This window comes from Centrocercus urophasianus, unplaced genomic scaffold, assembly GCF_019232065.1.
Source record: "Centrocercus urophasianus isolate 14NV4802_14NV808 unplaced genomic scaffold, USGS_Curo_1.0 seq_25, whole genome shotgun sequence".
Lineage (NCBI taxonomy): Eukaryota > Metazoa > Chordata > Aves > Galliformes > Phasianidae > Centrocercus > Centrocercus urophasianus.
Window position 1 is genome coordinate 10,645,501 of NW_024884811.1, and position 22,281 is coordinate 10,667,781.

The 22,281-nt window shown below is 39.8% G+C and overlaps 1 protein-coding gene across 5 annotated transcripts in view; it reads left to right on the plus strand.

Annotated features, from left to right (window-relative positions):
- Positions 1 to 22,281, plus strand: part of ARL15 (ADP ribosylation factor like GTPase 15) — a 222,276-nt gene that overhangs the window by 40,652 nt on the left and 159,343 nt on the right. The window contains exon 1 of one of the 5 annotated variants that reach the window (XM_042825726.1): positions 13,066 to 13,104. The exons of the other annotated variants lie outside the window; for them this stretch is intronic. Within the exon in view, the coding sequence (XP_042681660.1) occupies positions 13,081 to 13,104 (24 nt within the window). The 5' untranslated portion in view covers positions 13,066 to 13,080. Of the gene's footprint in view, positions 1 to 13,065; positions 13,105 to 22,281 lie in introns of those variants that run through there. 5 annotated transcript variants of the gene reach the window in all.

Below are 22,281 nucleotides of genomic sequence, written 5' to 3' on the forward strand. Positions count from 1 at the left end.
AATTCTGAGCATCAAAAACATACCATCCTTTCACTCTGTGGGTCTGTAATGTTCAGTGTAGCAATGGATAGTTTAGAGAAAAATTACAAAAATCCAGAGTAACATGTTGAGTATCAAAAATAGCATCTCTTCTAAATGTGTGTTACAACAGAGCCACTCTGTGGCAGCTGCAGTGTCAGAACTGGATTTATGAACCCAGCATTCTTCTTTTAGTGATGAGAAAATCATAGAATCACAGAATGGCCTCAGTTGAAAAGGACCTCAAAGATCATGTAGTTTCAACCCCCTGCTATGTGCAGGGTCACCAACCACCAGACCAGGCTGCCCAGAGCCACATCCAGCCTGGCCTTGAATGCCTCCAGGGATGGGGCATCCACAGCCTCCTTGGGCAAACTGTTCCAGTGCTTTACCACCCTCTGTGTGAAAAACTTCCTCCTAATATCTAAGCTAAACCTCCTCTGTCTCAGTTTAAGACCGTTCCTCCTTGTCCTGTCATTATCCACCCTCGTAAGCAGCCATTCTCCCTTCTGTTAATATGCTCCCTTCAGTGCTGTAAGGCCACAATGGTTTCCCCAGAGCCTTCTCTGCTCCAAGCTAAACAGGCCCAGTTCCCTCAACCTTTCCTCATAGTAGAGGTGCTCCAGCCCTCTGATCATCTTAGTGGCCCTCCTCCAGACCCGCTCCAAGAGCTCCATGTCCTTCCTGTACTGTGGGCCCCAGGCCTGGATGCAGTTCTGCAGGTGGGACCTTCTGCCACAGATAATGTTGCAGAATCTACAGCTTTGTGTGACAGATGAATAAGCTATAATTTTCCCGTGTGGGTCAAAGATCATTGCACTACTATTGTCATCTTCATCAAAAGACGCGAGAACAAGTTTATATCATTACCAGAGATTTTTGTCACCTCAAATCTGAAGTTAATGTTTCTGACACTGGCAGGTCTTCTGACACCATCCAGTATTGTATGTTGTGTGGAGGGTTCAACAAATGCGTGTGTTGATCTAAGCAGTCAAATAGTTGAAATGCAGCACTGTGACAGCAAAGTGTTTTTAAATGTTGTACCCTGACAGTGTTCTTTTGATTTGCTCAGGATTAGTGCACAAATGTGAATTATTCATTATGAATTATACATACTCATCTTCTCATTCAAATGAATTAAACTATGTTGACACTTCTGGAGAATGGAAAATAAAATAATATGTATAAAACAGGAAATAGCATGGCAAATTCTTTTTCCCACTGTACTATTGCAGTGGAAAAACTGGGCTTAGGAAATAAGAGGCGTGGTGCATACATAGATTTTTTTTTTTTAATCTGGAGCAGAACTGAGTTTGATCACTGTGTCCTGACATTCTGAAGTGATGCAAACAATTAAATTAAGGCAGAACTTAATGTATATAATCGTCAGAAAATAAAAAAATAATACAGATACTAGAGAAATACTAGAGAAAGAGAATAGGTGGGAGAAAGGAAGTGGGGAAATTTCTGTAATCCAGTAACATCCCCTTATGCATCTTCACTTACTGGCATTTCCTCAGGGGGCATCTGAAGAGATTTTTAAGATTTTTTAAGACTTCTGTTAACATCATAAAATGTATTAACACTTACACTGTTCCAACATCATGTTATGTAAAGCTATGTACCACATATAGTGAGGAAGTTCACTGATATATTCTGAATACTTGAAAACTTTGCAGTAGCAAAGGAAATAGAAAAGCTAAAGAAGTAGAGGAGATTAAGGGAAGAGAAAAAATGATGATTGACTCCTAGAGAGCAGATGTGAGTAGACTAATTTGTAAGAATGATCTCATATGTGTCTTCAAATACTTCTAATCTTTTTTTCACTTGTTTTCTTATCTTGGGTAATAGTTTTTTCAGTTGGCAAAAGAAAGTTTCTGCCAAGGGTGGCTTTTCAGGATCTTTCAGTGTAGTCCAAATAACTGGCAGTACAACAGGAAAAAGAGGGAAGTGTTGACTTTGTGCAGCAATGGAGGAAAGCCTTTTTGTTACGTCTTAACACGTGGATTTGTTGCTGCGTTGTTTTTTTTTTTTCTGTATAGTCATTGGTTTAGCCAATCAGAATTTTAAATTCATGCAGATTCAGGTAGGTTACATCTAAGTACAGGACTGGAAGGTTAAACACTAAATCCTGTTTCTTATTTCCTCCTGTTCTCATTCTCGTTCTCCTGTAGCATTCATTTTTGCCCAGGCGGTAATGGATATATGTCAGGTACTGTAGCTTGGCTTGGATGAAACTCAAGACTCAAATTTGAAATCTTTGATTGTTTCTATTGTGGTTTGAATATATAGCATCCAATAAGTGGTTGGAGTTTTCAGAGTTACTCTTATAGGTTGGCGTTTATGCAGTCCCCTTCACTTGTTCTTTAAAACACAAGACCCCTTTAACTTACAGCCATCTCAGAATCCTACAAACTATTTCTCGAATCTGCATGCAGGTTGCTGTAGGGCTTGTTAGCTGACTACACTTTCAAACTTTCCTAAGGAGGTTGAAGGATTAGTGGTTCTTTCTTATGCCACTTCTTATCCAAAGTACTTCATATGCTACCAAGTTTTAATCAGTTTTCTTGTACAGGAATCAAGCCCTCCATCTCTTAAGTTCAATACTGCGTTGCTCAAGGACTACATGCTGCAGACCTTTTTAAAAGCAAACATCATTGTTCTGCTAATGAGTAGGGTGCTTTGAGGAAACTCTCACAGCCTTGTTAATTAAGAGCTGTGATTTACCTCTTGCTGCTTTGGCAATTTCATTTTCTAATGCAGGGGCTCTGTTATCACTTCACATGCCAGCAACACATCTGCTTCCTGTTTTTTCTGATACAGATGAATACAGATCTTTTCATTTATACTCCACCTGTGTTCTCTGATCTATGTAATTGATTTTTTTTTCCCATATATTTAAGAGAAGGAATTTAGGTTTAGATAAAATGCATGTTTACATTTTGTGCTCAGTACTGATACTGTTTTATTTGTGCTTTACTCTGCCTTCAAGTGGAACAGAGCTGAGCTCTGGAAGATAGGGCTTTATCTAATTACTGTACCTTCCTGAAGAGTCATGCAATTCTCTTCATGTTCTGGTGAAGATAGGTAATAGGCTGCATGATGGTACTTAAAAAGGCCCCTGTTCTGCAGTTTCCAAGAAGTCGAAAATGACAGCATGCAAGCTTCTGGATCCAAATTAATAAAGCGTTCAATCTTTCCTGTGTTTTGTTTCCATGACGCTGGCTTTGCAAAAATATTTTCAACTTGGAGTTTGGATTTGTTGTAGAATTCTTGCCACACAGAAGTGGCAGAAATAAGACTTCTGTAAATGAAACTTTCAGGAGGAGCTCCCCAGATTTTCTGTTTTGTCTTGAAGCTGGACAGAGCTGTAGATTCTGTCAGAGGACAGTTAGAGGAAATTCTGCAGGTTTATATTCTGACTCCATGCTAAAAGCTGAGTTAGCATGGAGGTCAGAATGTGCAGATCAGGGCTTTTTGCAGTAATATACCTTGAAAATCTTCCATAGTAGAGACAATTCTCTGGTTATCCTGCAGTGCTGCTACCTTTGTCAATGGGGAAAAATGTTTTCCTTTATCTACTGTCTGAACGTATCTTGTTTCAAGGTATGCCTGTTTATCATCCAGACACCATATGCTGCTGTGGAGAGTGTTCCTTTAGGACCTGCCCATTGGTAAGGGAAGGCTGCTCTGAGGTTAGTTTCCCCAAACTCTACTTTTCTTGAGGCAGAATCAGCCCCATCCCTCAGCCTTCCCTTTCAGGACAGGTGCTCCAGCCCCTGAGCTCATCCTCTGCTAGGTTCTTCCTAGCTTAACAAAGTCTCTCATGGACTAGGGAGCCCAAACCAGGAAACACAGTATCTAGATGTGATCTGAGAAGTGCTCGGTCCAGGATGTACATGCGTCTCCTGATTGTGCCCTTGCTCCTGCAGTGACAGATGCTGCTGGTCTTCGCTGCTGCCAGCCCCCAAGGTAGCTCCTGCACAGCTCACTGTCCACGAGGTCCTTTCTTATACTGGGCCCACAGTGCACAGACTGAACAACTAGTAGGGCTCTGTATTCCCAGGGTCAGAACTTGGTGCTTTCCAAGGCTGAACTGCACATTGCCCATTCATCCAGCTTTCCCAGGTCTGGCTGCACTTGAGCATACTGATGGGTCCACCCAGTCTGGTCTCACCTGCAGACTTCATGAGAAGTTCCTTCTAGGTCTTTGATATCAGCAGGCCAGGCCATTGGTGGGACCTCTGGGGCATTCCACATTGTTATGGGGTGCAGGTAGACTACAGCCTATTAACTGCTGTCATGCAACTGGACTTTATTTATGTTGGCTGCTTATCTGGGCTGTAATGTTATTCCTTTTATAGAGGTCTTGCTCTGTGATTTTCCCGGGGAGCAGAATTGGACTCAATCAGCTAGCAGTTCTGTGGACAGTCCTGCTGGCTTCTTTTGTGAAGTCAACATGACATTTAGATTTTTCCACTTGTTGGGTCCCTCTTCCGTCTCTGTCACTGTCAAATCAGCCAGCCCCACTGTTGGGTGCAGCCCTCCTGGTCCTGGTGGCTCCTGTGGTTGAGCTTCCTCATGTAACCCTTGACTTTATTCTCACGTGCTGCTGGGATTTCTCCCCGTGTATGGTTTGTGGGTCATTGTTTTGGTACAGTAATGAGCACAGGGGTTATTTGGAATGGGAGAGGATTAAGTTTCTTAAACTTGCAAGGCAGCAGAAGAATCTAAAGCACAAAAGAGATGTAGACTTTGAGGAACTTGTAACATGCCAGCATTTCAGGTTTATTTTCTTACCACTTCTTATATTTCCTTATCTCATTACAATCTTCAAATTAAATAAGACTCCTGAAATTCTAGAACAGTATGTAAGACTGTGTGTGACAGGTACACATACCTGGGGTACCTTATTGCTGAGTTTAAGCAAGTGAAAGCAGAAGTAGTTATTGTTTCACCCACGCTTGTACTTTCTGGGAAGAAATTTGTTACTTATGCTGACTTCGTTGTCTGACACTGTCAGGTTAGGCTGAAGTATATGGTCAGTAATTTTTAGAATTGCAGAAGCCACGTTAGTGAAAATTGCGTGTGTTCTTTTTGTCTTACTGGAGTGCAAAGTGTATGTTTGTCTTGAATCACCTGGACATCCTGCTAGGTTAAACTGATCTTCATTAGTTGGTTTTGGGAGTGACTGTTATGGATGTGATTTTTGATGCAGTTGTATTAGGAAACAACAGCGTTAAAAATTACTTCAGAACTTATGTAGCAAACTGTTATTTTATAAGTTAAGAAGTTGTACGCAGGCAATCACAGAAGTACAGGCAGTATTCAGCGAGCAAGTCTCCTGCACACCCTTTGTGAAGACAGGCTCTGTCTTCACAAAATTGCTCATCATTAGCAGAGCACTGAGATTCATTTGTTTTCAGAAAGTTTTTAAGGTAAAAACCGAAGACTTTTTCGTTTGAGCCTGAAATCCCACAGTCCAATGCTTTCTAGCGGCAAAGTCTGTACCAACTATTTGTCCTACCGATGCGTTCCGGCGGTACCGATCCCTGCAGGCCCGGCTTCCCCGCTGCCTGTGCTGCCAGAGCTGCGCGCAGAGCCGTTCAGCAGAGCGCCACGAGGGGGCGCCACAGCCCGCTGCTGGCAGCGGAGCGCCGGCATGACGCGTCGCTTCGGGCGTGCTGCGGCTGGTGGGCGCTTCCCGCCAGTTACTGGTGCCTTTAGAGCGCTTTTTAAAATCTTAGAGGAAGAGGACTGAGAGCCTCTTTCGTTCGTAAATGCAGTCCGCTGTCATATTCATCACGTTATTCATTTACCGTAACAGCTCTGTTACACACGTGTAAAATGTGACTGTGCCTAGAGCTCAGCTACAGCTCTGCTGCTGTTTGAAAGCAGTTGCAGCTGGGCAGTGGTTTGTGTTGAGGTGTATGCAGCGCTGTTGCAGGCTTTGTCTTGACAGTGGGAGCTCACATTCCTGCTTGAGGTGTCCAGGTTTTAGATACCTTTCATTGAGAAGTGTGTGACTGTGGGAGTCTGAGGAAGAGGAGATCAGAGGAAGGTGCAGGTTTAGGAAGGTGAGCTTAGGAGTTCTTAGGAGAACTTTTGGAGCTGGAGGGAAGGAGAGTACTGCCTATTTATTTATTTGTTTGTTTTTCATATTTTCCTTCAAATCGTATTGCCTTCAGCATGGTAAAGGGTAAACTGGTGATCAAGTGGCTTGTGAGCAACCAGATCAATATGTGGGAGATTATATGGTTCGATGCAGAGGAAACTGGAAGGCATGAGGAATGAAGTCCAGAAGCAAAACTGTTTTTAAGTTATGGGTAGCAGAAATGGCCAACAGCCATATGCAAAGAAGAGCACAGAGGCTGAGGGCAGCTGATTAGTAGTTAGTATTGCAGAAACTAGGAGCTAACTTGGAACAGTTCAGCTGGGGTGCTTGAAATGATTTAGTGCAGCACCTTGTGGGAATTGGGTAGTGTTTGAACAAGTTCTGAGTGTAAGGACACCTTTGCCAGGTATCTGAGAGCTGTTGTTGTAATGAGAAATTTATCATTCATTTAGTATGGCAGAGAGATAAAGCAACTAGGAATAGGACAGCCTTTCTACATGTGCTTTACAAAATTTTAGTCATTTGTCACGTGGGAAGCTTTGTGAGAGCCACCCCTCTACTGTGCTGTTGCTTGCAATGCCTTACAGCAATCTTCCCTACAGGCAAAAGTGGAGAGAAAAAGGAGGAAGGAGAGTGCTAGGGAGTGTCTGCTGTTCCTCCCACAGTAATTCATTTTCTGTTGCCTTGCAAATCTATACAGCTCTTAAGCTCGGTATGGTTTGCCTTGGTTTTATTGTTTGTTTTTTTCTTAATTTCATTTTTATAGAAGCAAATTGCTGTTGTCATGTGGATAATGCAAAGTGGAACTGTTTCTTCCTGTAGCTTTTGTGTAGATGATAAGAACATAATAACTGTCACACTTTGAACTTGCGGTCCATCTGGGAGCATTGCCTCCAACACTGAGTAAAAAACAAACTGAAAACCAACTCCTGTAGTGATCACATGTGGAATAATCTGCCTGTTGATGAGGATTTTGTGTAATACATGATAGAAATTGATTTTAAACATTTTCTTTTCCTTATAATCTGTTCCTTTCTAGCATTGCAGCTCTGTAAATACCTAGAATCTGTTTGATTCTTGTCAAATTTCTCTATTCTAAAGTATCTTACTGTAGTGGGTTTTTGCTTTTCTGCTTGTATACTGTGTGTGTGTGCAGTAGGGAACTTTTTTTTTTTAAATAAGTGACCTTATAAATTAGCAAATTATCTAGTTCTTCTTACTGTTTTCACAACTGATTCATCTCTGGTTTGTTGTACAAGTTTATTTGGAGAATGAACCTTGAAACTCATCCGTCTTTTATCTTCTGATTATATAGCATTTACAGAAAAAAGGGAGTACAGTTGTCACTTCACCTTCTCAAGACAGGGTTGTCTTCACATGGATAATTATTTGAGATAGATGAAGGATTTTGAAGGTAAGCAAAAGTTGGCTATGACATATTCAATCTTTGCCTTTCTGCCATTTCCATTATCTTGACTAAGCTATTAGGCACTGTGGAAGAAGACTTGCCAGGAAGATAAATTTGTCTGGTTTGGAAAGAGAACCAATGTAAATCCCTTCTGGTTGGACAGTTTTGTCCTTCGGGGAGGGCCCAATTCTGAATTGTCTCACCTTAAGTCTTGTGTTGAACAGCTTACGAAGACTTAGTGCTGATGAGTGCCAAGGACTACAAAGAAGGATTCCAGATATATTTGACAATAAACAGATTCTACAGAAGACCTGAGGATGCAAGCAAACAGTTTAGGCAGCTCTAGTGTCTAGCAATGGATCCAAATGAGAAAGAATAGGTTTTATCTGAAAAAATAACAAAAAAACCTCACCCACCATGAAAACCAAGACTACTTAAGTTTTTGTTTAACTCACTGTTCAAGAGTAAACAAGTTTTCATACTTGAAGAAATGGGAATTATAGAAGAACATCTAGGCACATCTTAATAGAGCTTGGAGACCTTGCTGATTCACTGAAACACTTGCTTCGTGCTGTCACATGACTTCTACAGTATTTTTCTGGATGAATGTTCAAACCTGTAAAAGGAGAGTGTGAATGAGGACTCATGGGGCAGCTGAGCCGAAAGAACCAGTCGGCTGCTGAAAGGAGGGCCTTGTTTCGAGTTCTGCGGTTCCCTTTCCCCTTGCTTAGGCATCAGGTATGAACTGTGTGTGTTCATAGTGGTCATTCTCTTCCTGACTTGTTAAGTCATGTTAATACTGTTTGTACTTTTACCTTTGCATGAAAGTAGGTCAGTCTTCACAAGGCTTCATGAATGCTCTTGTACTCCTGATATTTAAAAAAAATGTGTACATAAAGGCTATTTCCATGTTTGTGTGAGATTGACTCATTGTTGATAGTAGCCTAGAAGCGTGTGATCCAAGTCAAGATGTTAACTAAGGCAGCATTCCAGTGCCAGCTTTGCACCACCTGCTGAGAAATTCTCATAGGATTTTCTTTCATTCACTTTGGTTTCACACTTTAAAGGAGGAGCTTTGTCTTGAATTGGGATGTTGTGTCTAGGAGTCCTTTATCATCAGTCATCAAGATATAAATTTGGTAAGGAATATATGCCCAGTATATGTTTTCAGATGTCTTTTATCATCCTTCTGGACATTACTCTTTGCATTTTTCTGGATCATGAATTAGTCACGGTCTTTTCAGATTACTAAGTGACAAATGCAGTATTCCAAACTGGAATTGTTGCTATATCTGGGAACTAAAGAACATCCTGTGGGATTAATTTGTGCTGAATAATCCTGCAGGAATGAAATAAAATGATGTAAGGTAGAAACAAGCATGTTCTATCTGCAGACTACTATCTCAAGCACAATAACTTCATCTGAACTTGATGTTTTAGGTAATGCTGAAGTTCAAATGCGGAAGAAGTGTGGCTTACGCATGCATATATGCAAATTTTTAATGTGAATTTTCAGAGAGTATTTTCTTAGATTACTGTATTGCCTGTTTATCTCACTTTTCATTTTATTCCATAGAGCACCGAAAACATTTGTGTTCTGGCTTGCTGAGAGTTTCCTGCCAGTGTGTTTTCTTGTGTTGTATTTCTTATCCACGTTGGCTCACTGCAACCTCACTTTAATCTGTTATATATGATTTTCTTTTTTTTATGCCTGTTCAGCTCATGAGAACATCCCTAAGACTCCTAAAGGCCTCCTGTAGTTCAGAATCATTCCAGGCTTTTCTAACAAAGCTATTCTGAATTTGACCCACATAACATTACAAATGACTTTGTGCATTTTTCAGTATTTTTCTGTTCCCACACTGTGCTTGGTACAATTTGATATTAAATACCATAACAAACGAGAAAGCTTTTGACATCTTATGTTTTTGTTGTTAGCAAGTATTGTTTGCATAAGATTTATCTCCTGAGAGGAAAAGGGATTGCTTTAGAGAAATATGCTTGCCTTCACTAGTCTAACAATTGGTAATCTGTTCCAATGTGGGTGTGTATATGCACTCTTCTCTGAAATGTTTTCTCAATTGTGAGGTTTCCCTGTTTTAAGTTCCCAGCTGGGAAAAGGAAATGTATTTTCAGCAGGAACTGGTCTTGTCTTATTTCTGAGTGACAGTTTGGTGACTCCCTCCTTTCATGCTTAAATGTGCAATAAGGTAAATTTTCTGTACTGTCTTGGTTTGAATAAAAGCTTACTAAACTGATGCTGATCACCTTCAAATAGCATTTCATTTGAATTCTGGAGTTACTGCACACCCTTTAGGCCTGTTTGCATGCATAAATTATCTATTTTTGGATCTAAGCCAAAAACTTTTAGTTCTGTGCTTCTCTTCTGAAAATGGACTAGGTAAAAGCTATTACTGTTGAAGACAAACTGTCTGCTCTCTGTATGTTTGTCTTTGGTTCTACTTGCTTCATTGGCTAAAATATAATTCCTGGAGTTCAGTGCCTTTCTGGATTCTCCCATAACCATTGAACTCCAGTATAAGTTGGCTGAATCTGCTAAAATCATAGGGATTGAATAAATGTGATGAGCCAGTATATCTTAGCCTGGAGAATTTTTTATTACTTGATGTAAGAGAGGCGAACAGCAGTTCTTTGGAGTGATGCCTGCAAGCAAAGCTGAATTTCTTCCACAGAAATGTGTATGCTTCATCTGTGGAATTGGTGAGATGCCGCAAACATGGAACAAGAATTTCATGTTTATAAAAAGCTTTTGCACTGGAAAGCCAGATGAAGTGCACTGGAGTCCATCTTTTGGTAAGCAGATGTTTTCTTCAGGCTTATTCCATGTGTTCCACATGGAGCCCAAGACAAAAATGCTTCCTCACGTGTGTTCAGCTGCACTAATAAAGGCATGCGCTGTGTCTTCTAAGCAGTGGTGGGAGTAACAACGAACGCCTATGGATCTGCTTCTTTTCCTTAACAGCTCTTGCTGCTGGATTAATAGCTTGTACAGGGAAAGAAAGTGAAAATGACAAGTACTCCTATTCCCATTCTACCTTGTTTCTTTGCTCCTTCCTCTGGAAGCAGTGATTACTGCTGCATACTTTGCAGTCCCTGTCACGGGCTAAGCAGCAGGCTTTCTCTGCTGCTTTGTGCTGTTTTTGGAAATCACCTCTATGGAAAGCTTTGCATTTCCTTGTGCCTGACATGCATTGCTGTCCTGAAAGGAGTACTTCTCTTGGCATTGACAAGATTGTTTTACTGTGTTGTAAATGGGAAATTTTGTCTATTTTCTGCATTGCTTACTGTATCTGAATGGTCTAAAGCAGAAGGAGCCAAATTCAGCCTATAGCAGCTGTAACTTTGTGGACTCTATATTGTCTCTGTTAGAGTTACTTCTTTAAATGTAAGCTGATCCCACATGTCTGGGATACTTCAGCATAATACAGACTTCTGCCAGCCCTGCGAGATGTTGAACAGCACACAATGGCACTTGTGGAACCTAACACAGGAAATACACACCTTGGAGACATCCTCTGCCTTCTGTTTGTTTTAGTAAAGCCACATTTGTTGGTTGTCCAGTAGAAGTGAGTAGATGTAAATCCAGAACGTATTGTTTTGATTACCTTGTCTTTCTTTATTCATAATAAACTCCATAGGTGCCTTCTAAACTGTCTTAGAGGAGTGAATTAAATCATCCATTTATGATTTGACTACTTCCAGTAGTAGAGACTCCATTACAATCTGAGTGAGGTGTTCTAGTGTTTGACTGCATCCCATTTCATGATTGCATATGACATTTTTGATTCCCTTCTGCATGCTTTAAGGAAAGCTTTTCTTTCTCTTCTAAGATAAATATTACGACTTTCTCAAGCCCTGGTGTTATTGGATATATTTTTTTCCTGGTCTTTCACTTAATCTAATGACACTTCCCTGTCCTGACCTCTTTGATTCTATTTTTCTATGTATTCTTTGGGGACATCAGGACAGACAACAGTAGTGTAATGAGAATTGTTCTTGTGTCAACTACAGACTTCATAAAACCTTTCTCTCCAGCCTCGTAATTCTTTAATCTCCAAAGCAGACGTCAGTCCTTTGAAGCTGTGACTGATCCTCACAGATGGTTCATGAAAATATACAAATTCTGCCTCCAGAATTTCCCCAGGGTTGAAAATATTAACCTCTCTCTCTCTCTCTCTCTCTCTCTCTCTCTCTCTCTCTCTCTTTTTTTTCCTAGGTACAAATATCCATACCCATGGGTTTCTTATAATTCCTACCAATTCCCTGTTTATTAAATGAAACTTCTTGTCTGAATATACCCTGTGATTTGCTTTTTCTGCTTACTTTCTAGGAAGTCCTATGCACATCTAATCATGAATCTTGGGCTCCTTTGGGGCAGGTAGTGTTAAATGGCAAAGAGCATGGACAGGTCCCATGGGATCATACTGGAAAGGTATCACTCGGTGAAAATCTACTTGTTCACATGTACATCCTGGAGCCCATAAATCAAATCCAATATCACTAAATCACTTCTAAGATTGTATAAATGTACTTTTACATTTCTAATGGATTGAGCAAAATATCTTTCACTACAAAATAGTGTATCTTGCAGAAGCCTGAGAATATCACATAAAATCTTAGTTTTAGAACACAGATTGAAAGAAGACTTTTATCTGTAGACCTGTTGATTGGCTCTCGTTGCACAGCTTAACTTAGAATCTTCATAATCAAATAATCACCAGTTATTCTAGTACATTAAAAATATTTTTGCTTCACAAAATCTTCTTAAGCCTGACAGGCCTATAATTATTTGAGGCATCCAGTTTTCCTTTTGTAAATGTTGTCATAGCATTTGTTTTCTTTCTTTTCTTTTGAACTTTTCCAGTTTCGTTTTTCCAAATCATCACAATGATAAGCATTACAAATCCAGGCAGTACCTATGCCATCTCTTTCAACACACTTGGATACAAGTTATCCAGCTTTGCTGATGTAAAATTGTCCAATTAGTAGCGGCTGTTTAACATCTTCTTGAGTTACTGGTGGAATGGAAACTATTTCATCATCACAATATGAATGTTCTTTGCTTTTTCTCAGACAGATGTGTGTATTAAACTCCTCCTGCTTTTCTTTGTTACTGACAGCAATCGTACAGTTTCCATCTAATACTGCAAATCTTTTTCTCCTCCTCTCTCTGAGGATATTTATACAAATTCTGTATAGCAGTTCAAGCCACTTGAATCTCATGTTTCTTTTGTAATGTTTTAATTTAATTTAATTTAATTTTGGGTTTTTTTTGGTCCTACTGTAAAATTGTCACCCATTGTGGGGTCAGCTGGTAATTCTGGTGATGAGGATTTCAGGCTGCCATGGAGGAATTAATGTCTTTTGCTAAAGAAAAATGAAATAGTGTAGCTCGTCTTTAATATAAGCATCCTGATGACAACTGTTTCTTTACTATAGTGGCTGTATATTGGTGATGTCTTTCCACTGAATCTAAGCATAGAAGAGCTCAAACACTGACTTCAGCTGTCCATTAAGAATGAGAAGATTCTTGCTTTTGAAGGTACCTGCTTCCTTTTCCTGGTTGAAAAGGACACATAAACTACTAGATTTCTGATTACTTCTGATTCTTAGGTGACCTAGGGTAGGGGCATAGCAGGTCGTCTTTGTTCAAATATACAGAAAAGGGAAACTGCCAAGAGAAACATTGTCAAAATTTCAGTTTTCCAATTTTGGTTTTCTAAAATGTGGCTCTTTACAGCATTTGCCTTGGCTCTTGTTCACTGGTGATTACTGGTTAAAAAGTGAATGCATCTTTTAAGAATAAATCAGTAATTCGTATACACCACACTTGGCACATGAAATTTAAATTTGTTTTCCTTATGGATTCTGCAGTTTGAGTTTGATAGTCTGGTATCTTGTAAATCTGTCCCCAGATGAGAGAGACTGATTCATGTGATCAGCACTTGGTTTGAATTGGATCTGTATAGCAATTTGGTCTTCTTAACTTTCCAATTGTCTGTATTTAATTTCATCTAATAGGTATAGAAAATAGAGATCTATAGATGATTGCTTTTGTGGATTATGCAAAGCAAATTTTAACAGGTGAGAGGAGTAGAGTGACTGCAGAGGTCTTTGGGGGAGAGCTTTTAATTGTCTTAAAGGTATCACTGAAAGAGAAATATGCAGAAGAAGCTACACAGTCAAAACTAGAATAAGGCTTGGAGAGCAGAATCTTGAGGTGATCTTTGGCTTTCTGAGACAACACATAATTAATTGTTGATATCTTAGCTATGCTTCAATATCAGGTAGTTTGTTTAAGATGTTTCAAGACCACCGTATCTGTAACATCTCTGCAGATTTGTAGGTGCAAACCGCACCTATGCCTTCTGAAAGGTCATTCACATTTTGATAGAATCTGTTTTTTTAAAAAAGACAAAATCAACAGAAAAACCTTGCTGAGTTCGGTAGCTTGACAGTGTTGTAATTACAGATTTCACACTGTTATTCTGACCTTATTAAATTGCCTTCAACATCTGCCAGCTGTCACCATCAACTGCAAATTGCTACGTATGGTAACAGGTAACCTGCTTTTATTGCCATGTAATGTGTGAGATGTAAATAACTTTGTGCTCTAATTACATGGCACTTACCTTACGACTGAAGTAATTACATGGCTGTTTGTACCCTGTAAAAAGAAAAGTGATAACTTCTTTGTTTTTCATAATGGTGTTGCTTGATTTTCTTTAGCGTGTTTACATATTACGTTTTCAGTAGCCTCAGCATTTATGATCTATTATACTCATCTCTCTTCTCTTAAAACTGCATCAATGATTTCTAGAGGGTCCAAGTTTGTTGGCAGAACATTTTTTGAGTGGAATTTTCAAATACAGCCTTTAGAGCTCTCTTCTTTTATTTCCATGAGAAAGTCAGCAGAACAAACAAGTCTTACAGCACATCTGTATATCTCCAGCAAATTCTTTGTAATACTGTGTTTGAAATGAATTAGGTTTATCAGTAAATTACTGTCAGCTCTTTTAAGCAACGAAATGAACTATCTTTTTATTAGCTGGTGCATGGCTTATCTGCCAACTTTATTTTAAATGCAGGCATGATTTGAGTCTATAGCACTTGGTAGAAACAAGTTAGCTGCGCTAAAACTGGAAGCATTAATGATTGTTGTGCTTACAGCACTGTCTATGTAATTAGAATAGCTAATGTAATGTTTATCCGTGTATGGAAATCGATAGTTTCTCAGGATGCAAACAGATTTATTGTTGACGCGCCACACTGTCTATACTCTGAGGAGGATGGAAAAATTGGAAATGCTGCAAAGGACTGAAGCATGCATGGCAGAGGCTTGTCGTTCAGACGGTGCAGTGATGTTGGTGGGAAGGCAGAAGAGGGCACTGTGCAGCTGTCTGGTGACCCGACTGCGGCGTGGCGCTGGAAGAGGCGCTTGTGGGAGCAGTTGCAGCTGCTGGTCTGCTTCGTAGGCACCGAATTAACAAACAGACAAACAAAAACAAAAACCCACCCTAAAAAAACCCCAAGAAACAAACGAACAAAAAAAGCCAGCCACCAACAAAACACCTTCCGTTTTACGCCTTTTTCTTTTTGTAGAGTGATAGAATTCCCCGAAGAGCGTACTGATGCAGGTGCCCCTCTTGAGAATATCTTGCAGGCTTTCAGCCTTCGGTCCTGCTGAGTCTCGGGCTGGGAGCGTCGGGCTTCCCCGTCGGGGCGGACTCCGGGGTAGGTCCGGCCGTGGAGGGCTTCATCCTGCCACTGGGCGGTAGATGGCAGTGCTGTCCCGTTGCGCTGCTTGAACGTGGGCCGTCGGAAAGTAAAGGCGCCCTTCACTACGTGTCTGAAACATTTAACAGCTAGGTTAAATAGAACTGGGTCAGTTCCTTCAAGACTGTTACCGGTGTCGAAATTTGGCAGAGAGAGGGAAATGGGATGTTAACGATATTTACAAATAGGTGCTAAAAGCATTTGTGTTCTCTGGTTATCTGTTCCCTATGAGATTCAAAGATACAAGAACATCATGCTAATATAATGCCATCTAATGCCACTTCAAACATAATCAGAAGTCACTGCAGTACATGTGCTCCTAACTTTTTTTTTGTCCCTCTAGGGGAGTTTGCTCTCTGCAAGAAACGCTGATGGTTAGTGATGTGCACTGCATTCCTGTAAATTTCACGTTTCCCCATATTGAAACATCTCTACCATCTGAAAACTTGATGACTCATAGTTTATCAGTCTTTTAGGTCTTAAATCAGAGCCAGTCCCTCTTGGGTTTTCTAGTACCGGAAATCTTTGTGGAGATCTTTTACTGTTTATCCACAAGCACGCTTTGAAGGGAAAGATCGATTGATCACTTTTCTTGTCCTAATGCCATTTGATTACAAAAATAAGTTCTCCCTTCTCCAATCCCTCCCCCCCAAAGTATTTAATCTATATCATTTTAAAATAAGTATTTAGAATTGGTCATTCTGATGGCACATCAACAGAAATCACTTCCTCAGAGTATGCAGTCTCTGTGGCAATCTCAAATTCTTTCTGTCCTGAAGTTTTTATTAATAACTATGTAAAGTACATCGTTCTTTAAATTTTAAAACAAGTGTACATGTCATAGAAGTACTGCATCAGAAAATAAGAGGAATGTAGTGTGTACTTTTTCACAATTGTTTGTGATGCACCTGAGTAGAATCAATGTAACAAAACTGTGCTTAAAGGCATGCATTTTTTCACTTAGACCAAGAATTTCATTAAATTGTTTGTTTAGAAATTTGGTTTCATTGGTTTGTATTTATTTATTTATTTGTTTTTGTATGCACATTCAGACTCATCGGATTTTTGCAGGCTCTGAAAAAAAAAACAACCCCTGAGTTTATTTTCCTAGATTCAATTAACGGAACAGCATATTGGAGATGCAGTACTTTATGGCAAGCTCTTCTTGCTGATGTGAATGCTTGTTCTATTTCTTTTTGTGAGTATGGCAATTGCCAGCACAAGACTATAAACATTTAAAATGCAGTTTTAATAGTTATGTAACGTGCGTTTTACTGCTTACGTTGACAGAAATACATTTTGCCAGTTGTCATTTTTGAACTTAGAATGTATTTTAGAGAGGCTAGATTTGTGGTCTTTCCTTAATGTTTTCTTTATGAAATACATATGAATATTTAGATTGCTTTGAAAGGATTTAAAAAAATGCTTTTAATGATAGTTTGTATCAAATATTGTCAAAGTTTGCCTGATAGTGAAGATGATCAAGAGAGAAAGCAAAACTAACATCATCCTGTAGTTTTTCTAGAAATCCTAAAGACTGCTTGCTACAGAAGGTCTTACAAACTGAATCATAGTCTTACAAATCAAGTCTTAGCAAATAATTAAGTCTTACAAATTGAATCATAAAAAAATCCCCTCAAACTGAATGAGTGACAGCACATACAGTTTCAATAGTCAAAATGCTGGGTATGATATACTCACAGGAAGATTAGTATTAATAGTTATTTTCAAGGGAATAAATGGTCATAATTATGAAGTCAGACGTCTTCTGTGAGTTGTTGATATTGCTAAACAATGCATTACACAAATAAAAATTACAAGATCTCTTGACTGGCAGTACTTTGGAAGCACCCCAGAAATTGCTTGAGTGAGGCACACAGGAAAAGACATCAGTAACTTCTTTCCTTTCTCTTTTTTTTTTTTTTTTTTCGAGTGGATGGAGTTTTGTCCAGCAGAAGTTTGCAGTACAGCTACATAATGCTTACTGTACTGTAAGATATATCATGGTAAGCCGTGGATTTTTTTCGTGTGTTTATGTAGACAGAAGAGAATTTGGCTTTACATTTCTGCATAGCCAGACTTGCTCTTACGTTTGTAATATTTAGAAAAGTTCAATAGGGGGCCCTTGGTGCTTTGATCTAGTGCCACAGTGCAGTTTAATGAGAAAGGGGTTTTTCAATATTGTCTGCAATATTAAAAATTCTGCCAGGTCTATCTTAAATAATAAAATGGGAGATCTACACCTTGGAAACCTTCTTGTATTTTTGGGCACTCTTTCTGTTTGAAACAGGTAATTACAAAAACCTCGGGATCAATTTTTGTAAAGGGGCACCCTGATGGGTGCCATGACTGAAGTGTGACATGAGCCTTTTCCAATACAATGGGTGGCCTAACATTCCTTAGGAAGGCCAAGCTCATTAAATATTCTCTTCTTTTTTTCCACCCTCTCCCCCTCTTCATGCACTTAGCTTGAGTTGCGCTAAGTCTGAGGTTTCTTCACTGAGGACTTAGGAAAATTGCATAGAGTTCTCAGATTGAATTTTTTATGTGTATGACTTCATGATGGCATTAGCATGTGCTTTGATCCATGTGTGAATGGCACTGGGTCGGCTCTTATTGCCATATCCAGATGGTGTTACAGGGAACAAACAGTTGTGTTTTAGGATTTCTCAATAGACTGTCTAGACTGGTCTTGCAGCAGACAGATACAGCCACCCATCAAATTAGCGTTTGTCAGATTTATGGTAATGGTTCACCAAAGCCTTCCTGTCATTGACATTAAGATTTACGCCTCCGAAGTTATTTTATCTTCCACGGAGTGTAAAGTCTGATCATGTGTACGTGTGTGATTATCTACATGTAGATGCAATTTGCATATATAAATTAACTAAAAGAGGGGGAAAAAAAATGGTGGAGAGAGGTAATTGCTACAGTAAGAGACAGAATTTTTAAAGTATTTTTAAGCGTCCAGATCCTGCAACTGGAATGATGAAGGAAGCTTTCCTTCTCCTGTCCGTCCCCTCCCTTCTAATGATAATACGGATGTTCTGTTCCTGTCGGTGTATCCCATATGCCCTTTTTGGAAAGAAAAACATGTATGTGGATTACTACTGCTAGATTTTGCACTTTCATGTTACACTGCAGTAATACGAGCTGCTCCCTGTACACAGTGGGAATAACCTTTTGACAGGCAGTATGTCCATTCTCAGTGGAAATGTTTTCCCAAGTCTGGCCAGGGCTCCTTTGATCATGCCACCTCAAATGTAGGGGTCATAGCTACTATGCAATGCAAGAACTGCTGGTAGCTGACCAGAGGAGAGAGGATTTTGAGAAGGGCATGTTTAAAATAAGCCAAATGCAGTGGATTTTTCATATTATTATTTTATTTTTTTTTAGGATGTCAGCAATTTATACTGCAGTGGGAAGGCTAAGCAGGAGCTCTGGGAAAAAATTGTAAAGGTAGCTGAACAAGGTAGTATGCATTCGATTGTGGAAATGAGATTGTGGAAATTTCAGATAGCTGAACTGCAGTGGTGATTTGTGGGCTTGAACACGTCAGAGCATGTTTTGGAAATGTTTACATGTTGTAAGGATATTTCAAAAATAGCAAAGGGAGTAGGGGGCTGATGAAAAGATAGAGATGTTATAGTGAACTGTGTATTTTAGGAATGCTACACTTAATGAAGAAGCAATTTTACAGAACATCCAAATTGATTTGCAAGTATTTCTGTGTTATGTGCTTCAGAAAATCAGAATGTCCTATATTTGCTAGAAATAACAATAATTATTACTGATTGTGAGTAAGAAGAAGAATTTGATCAATTACAAAGCCATTTTGTAGACAGCTTAATTCTCTGCTCTTGCTTGAAGGAACTTTGTGACACTGGAAGAAAGTAAACATGTCTGATGTATTAATTGACAAGAGTCAGCTTCAGGAAGCACATGTGTGCTCCCTGTGCAGTCTTTTTGGGGGGCTCAGAACCTCCCTGTTACACTGCAACAGTGTTCCCCTGAATGTTGGAATAGTCTGCTAGTTTGTTCTTCACAAATACTTGATCAGAGATGTGATGGTATAATCTTTTTTTACTGGATAGATTTCTGCAATATGGCTGTGCTGAACATCTTTGTCTGCTTCACAACTTTTCTCTGTGCAAGTACTTTAGTGAAAGGAGCGCAGATATCAGAAGAAAATCTTTCAACAGCCGAATAAGAACTCATTTACTGCATTTGGAGGAGTGTGAAGAGAACTATTTTTTTTTTTAAGATTTCCCTTAGGAATAATATTTATGAATTTGGGAATAATAGACTTCTGGGAACAATAGTTTGTCAGACTGTCTCCATGCTATACCTTTTCTTACCTCAGTGGAGGATGCAATGTTGTTTTCTGATTGTCTTTACCCAGAACAAAAGAGACTTGTTTCGATTTTTCATGTACTCCAATCTTATCAAAATAAGCACATGTTGCATTGATGCGTTTTTATTAACCGGTAAATTTTCTGTATAAAATTTAAGTTAGCAATACTAATGCAGCACTTTAAACAGTTGAGTAAGCGTTTTAAATTCACTGTAGTGCTATTCCAGGTTTAACTAGACATTGTGAAATGTGTTCCTATGTACAATAAATACAGATGGTATTTCTTTCAAGCCTCTAAGTTACATTTTCTTACTTTTTATTCCTTGCTCACACAGCATCAGAAAACCTTACCTGCCCTTGGAGTCTTTAGATGAGATATTTTTCTTCGAAGAACATGGACTTTCCTTTAAGCCATGCTTCTTGTTTTATTTTGGTATGGTAAAAACCTGGGATGAAATCTTTCTTTCTTCATGCTGTCTTCTATCAATCAACTAGAAGATATTCTATGGCCAGTTTAAATTTCTAAAAATCGTTACTTCTACAGGAGGACAATAGATTGTTTCTTTAAAACTATTCTCACTTGAATGCATGTTGATTATTGTTTTGAATACAACTCTGTTGCTCATTAGAAATGAGTTTATTGGAGAAACGTTAAAGGTGCATTTTGTATTATATATTTATTTCCTTAATGTCAATTCTTAGGGCAGCCAAAACTTTGAAGAGGTAACAGAGAGACTAAAGAGAGAGTTGGCTTGGTCTTGGGCAACAGCATGTGTAACTGCTGTAGGTAGGTTTGTTACAAAGCAACAGAAGTAGCCCTGGTGCTACAGTCACAGAAGTTCTGCCTGTGAGCACACAGCTGAAGTGGGTGAGCAATGCTGAAGAGCTGCTGACCCACCTGCTGGGTCGTGCCATCATAGTGGCCAGAGACTTGCTGCAAGATGAGGCACTGCTGAGTATTTCCTCCCATGGTGTTCCTGGGGATGAAGAATGCCACGAGCATTGTCTGCCATGGGAGATGGGCAGGAAGAACAAGTTATGATGTTCTGTTGGGCACTGTGCTTGGAGCAGCCACTGTCACATCTTTTCTTTTTGATGGAGATTTTGATGACAGGTGATGAATTAAGAAAGTGGTGTTGTCTATCCTTTCTTCCCAAAGCAAAGAGAGTAAGTTGGATGTGGGAGGAATGGAAGAAGAGTGGGATAAGTGGGAACAGCAGGCAGGCAGCTGAGAGAGGGCTCATTTAAAAAAAAAAAAAAAAAAAAAAAAAAGGAGATCAGCCTATCCCTGTCATCATAAAGGCACTCACTGGTCCTTGCCTGCTGTGTTTCTATGGGAGCATGAAGCAGGGACGTACCACCGCTGGGCACTGGTGGGGCAGCTGCTCTGCAAGCTGGTGCTGCAGCCTCAGCCCCATACTGCCCATGATTGCTCACACCCAGAGGAGAATGAGGCGAGGGGGGCAGTGGAACTGCCTGAGCAGATGTTGGATTGAAAGAAAAGTCGTCTAGAACCATGGCCTAATTCCCTTGTCAGCATACACAGCCCTCACACCCAAATTTACGAGTGTTTTAAATCCTAGCTAGCTGGCCCAGCTGGGAATATAAACTAGACCTCAGGTATTGTTTTAACTCGAGCTGGCAAGCTGCCCACCCTGCAACTGAGGATACAGAATAAATCTGGCAATCCTTCAGAGCTGTCCCACAGTTCCCCCAGAAGCCCAGACAGATGCTTGACGATTCCTTTCCAGTTAATGTGGGAGAGGTTTTTCTTTCCCCCATTCTGTAAAAACAAAGCAAAAAAAAACAAAACAAAGAAACCCACTCTGTTGTGATACATCTCTAGAAATGCTTCCACTGGTAAAGGAACAGTAACTTGGGCAGTTGCTACTCACCCTGTGACTAAGTAGTGTGGGTGCTTAGGTCTGAGCACCTGGGCAAAGCTGGCGTCAATGAATAAACATGCCTACACTGGAGCCAGTAGACTGTGGGAGTCTGTTCAAATCAATAAGCTGTTCAGGCTTTTTTTCCCCCGTTTCCCTCCAGTGACAATAGCTTTGTTAGGGCACTAAAAACTGGTAAGCTGTATTTGCTGGAAAATGATGTCACCTAAAACTTGAATAGATGAAAGATCAGAGGAGAGCTCTGCAAACTTTGTATGGCAGTCCAAGGACTGTCAGGTTGAAAAGGATCTTGGAAGGTCTGTGGTCCATCCTCAAGGTTGAAGGAGGGGGTCAGCTTGAGGTCTGACCAGGTTGCTCCAGGCTTCATCCACTTTGGCTCTGGTTTTGAAAACCAAGGGGAAGAAACCTCTAAAGATAAGGACTGCAAAGCCTCGGGGCAACAATTTCCAATGCTGGACTGTACACACGAAGAAAACGTATTTTCTTATATCCATTTTCTTATATTTTGAGCTTCAGTCTGTCCATTGTTTCTTGTCCTTACTCCATTTACAGCTGTGAGTATCACTTCTGAAAGTTCCCAGTACATTTATCCAGATATCTCAATTGCTTTAGATTGTCTGGAAGATTATTCTGTTTGTACTGCTGTGGTCTTGTTAGATTTTATAAGTGAGATTTCTTTTAGCAG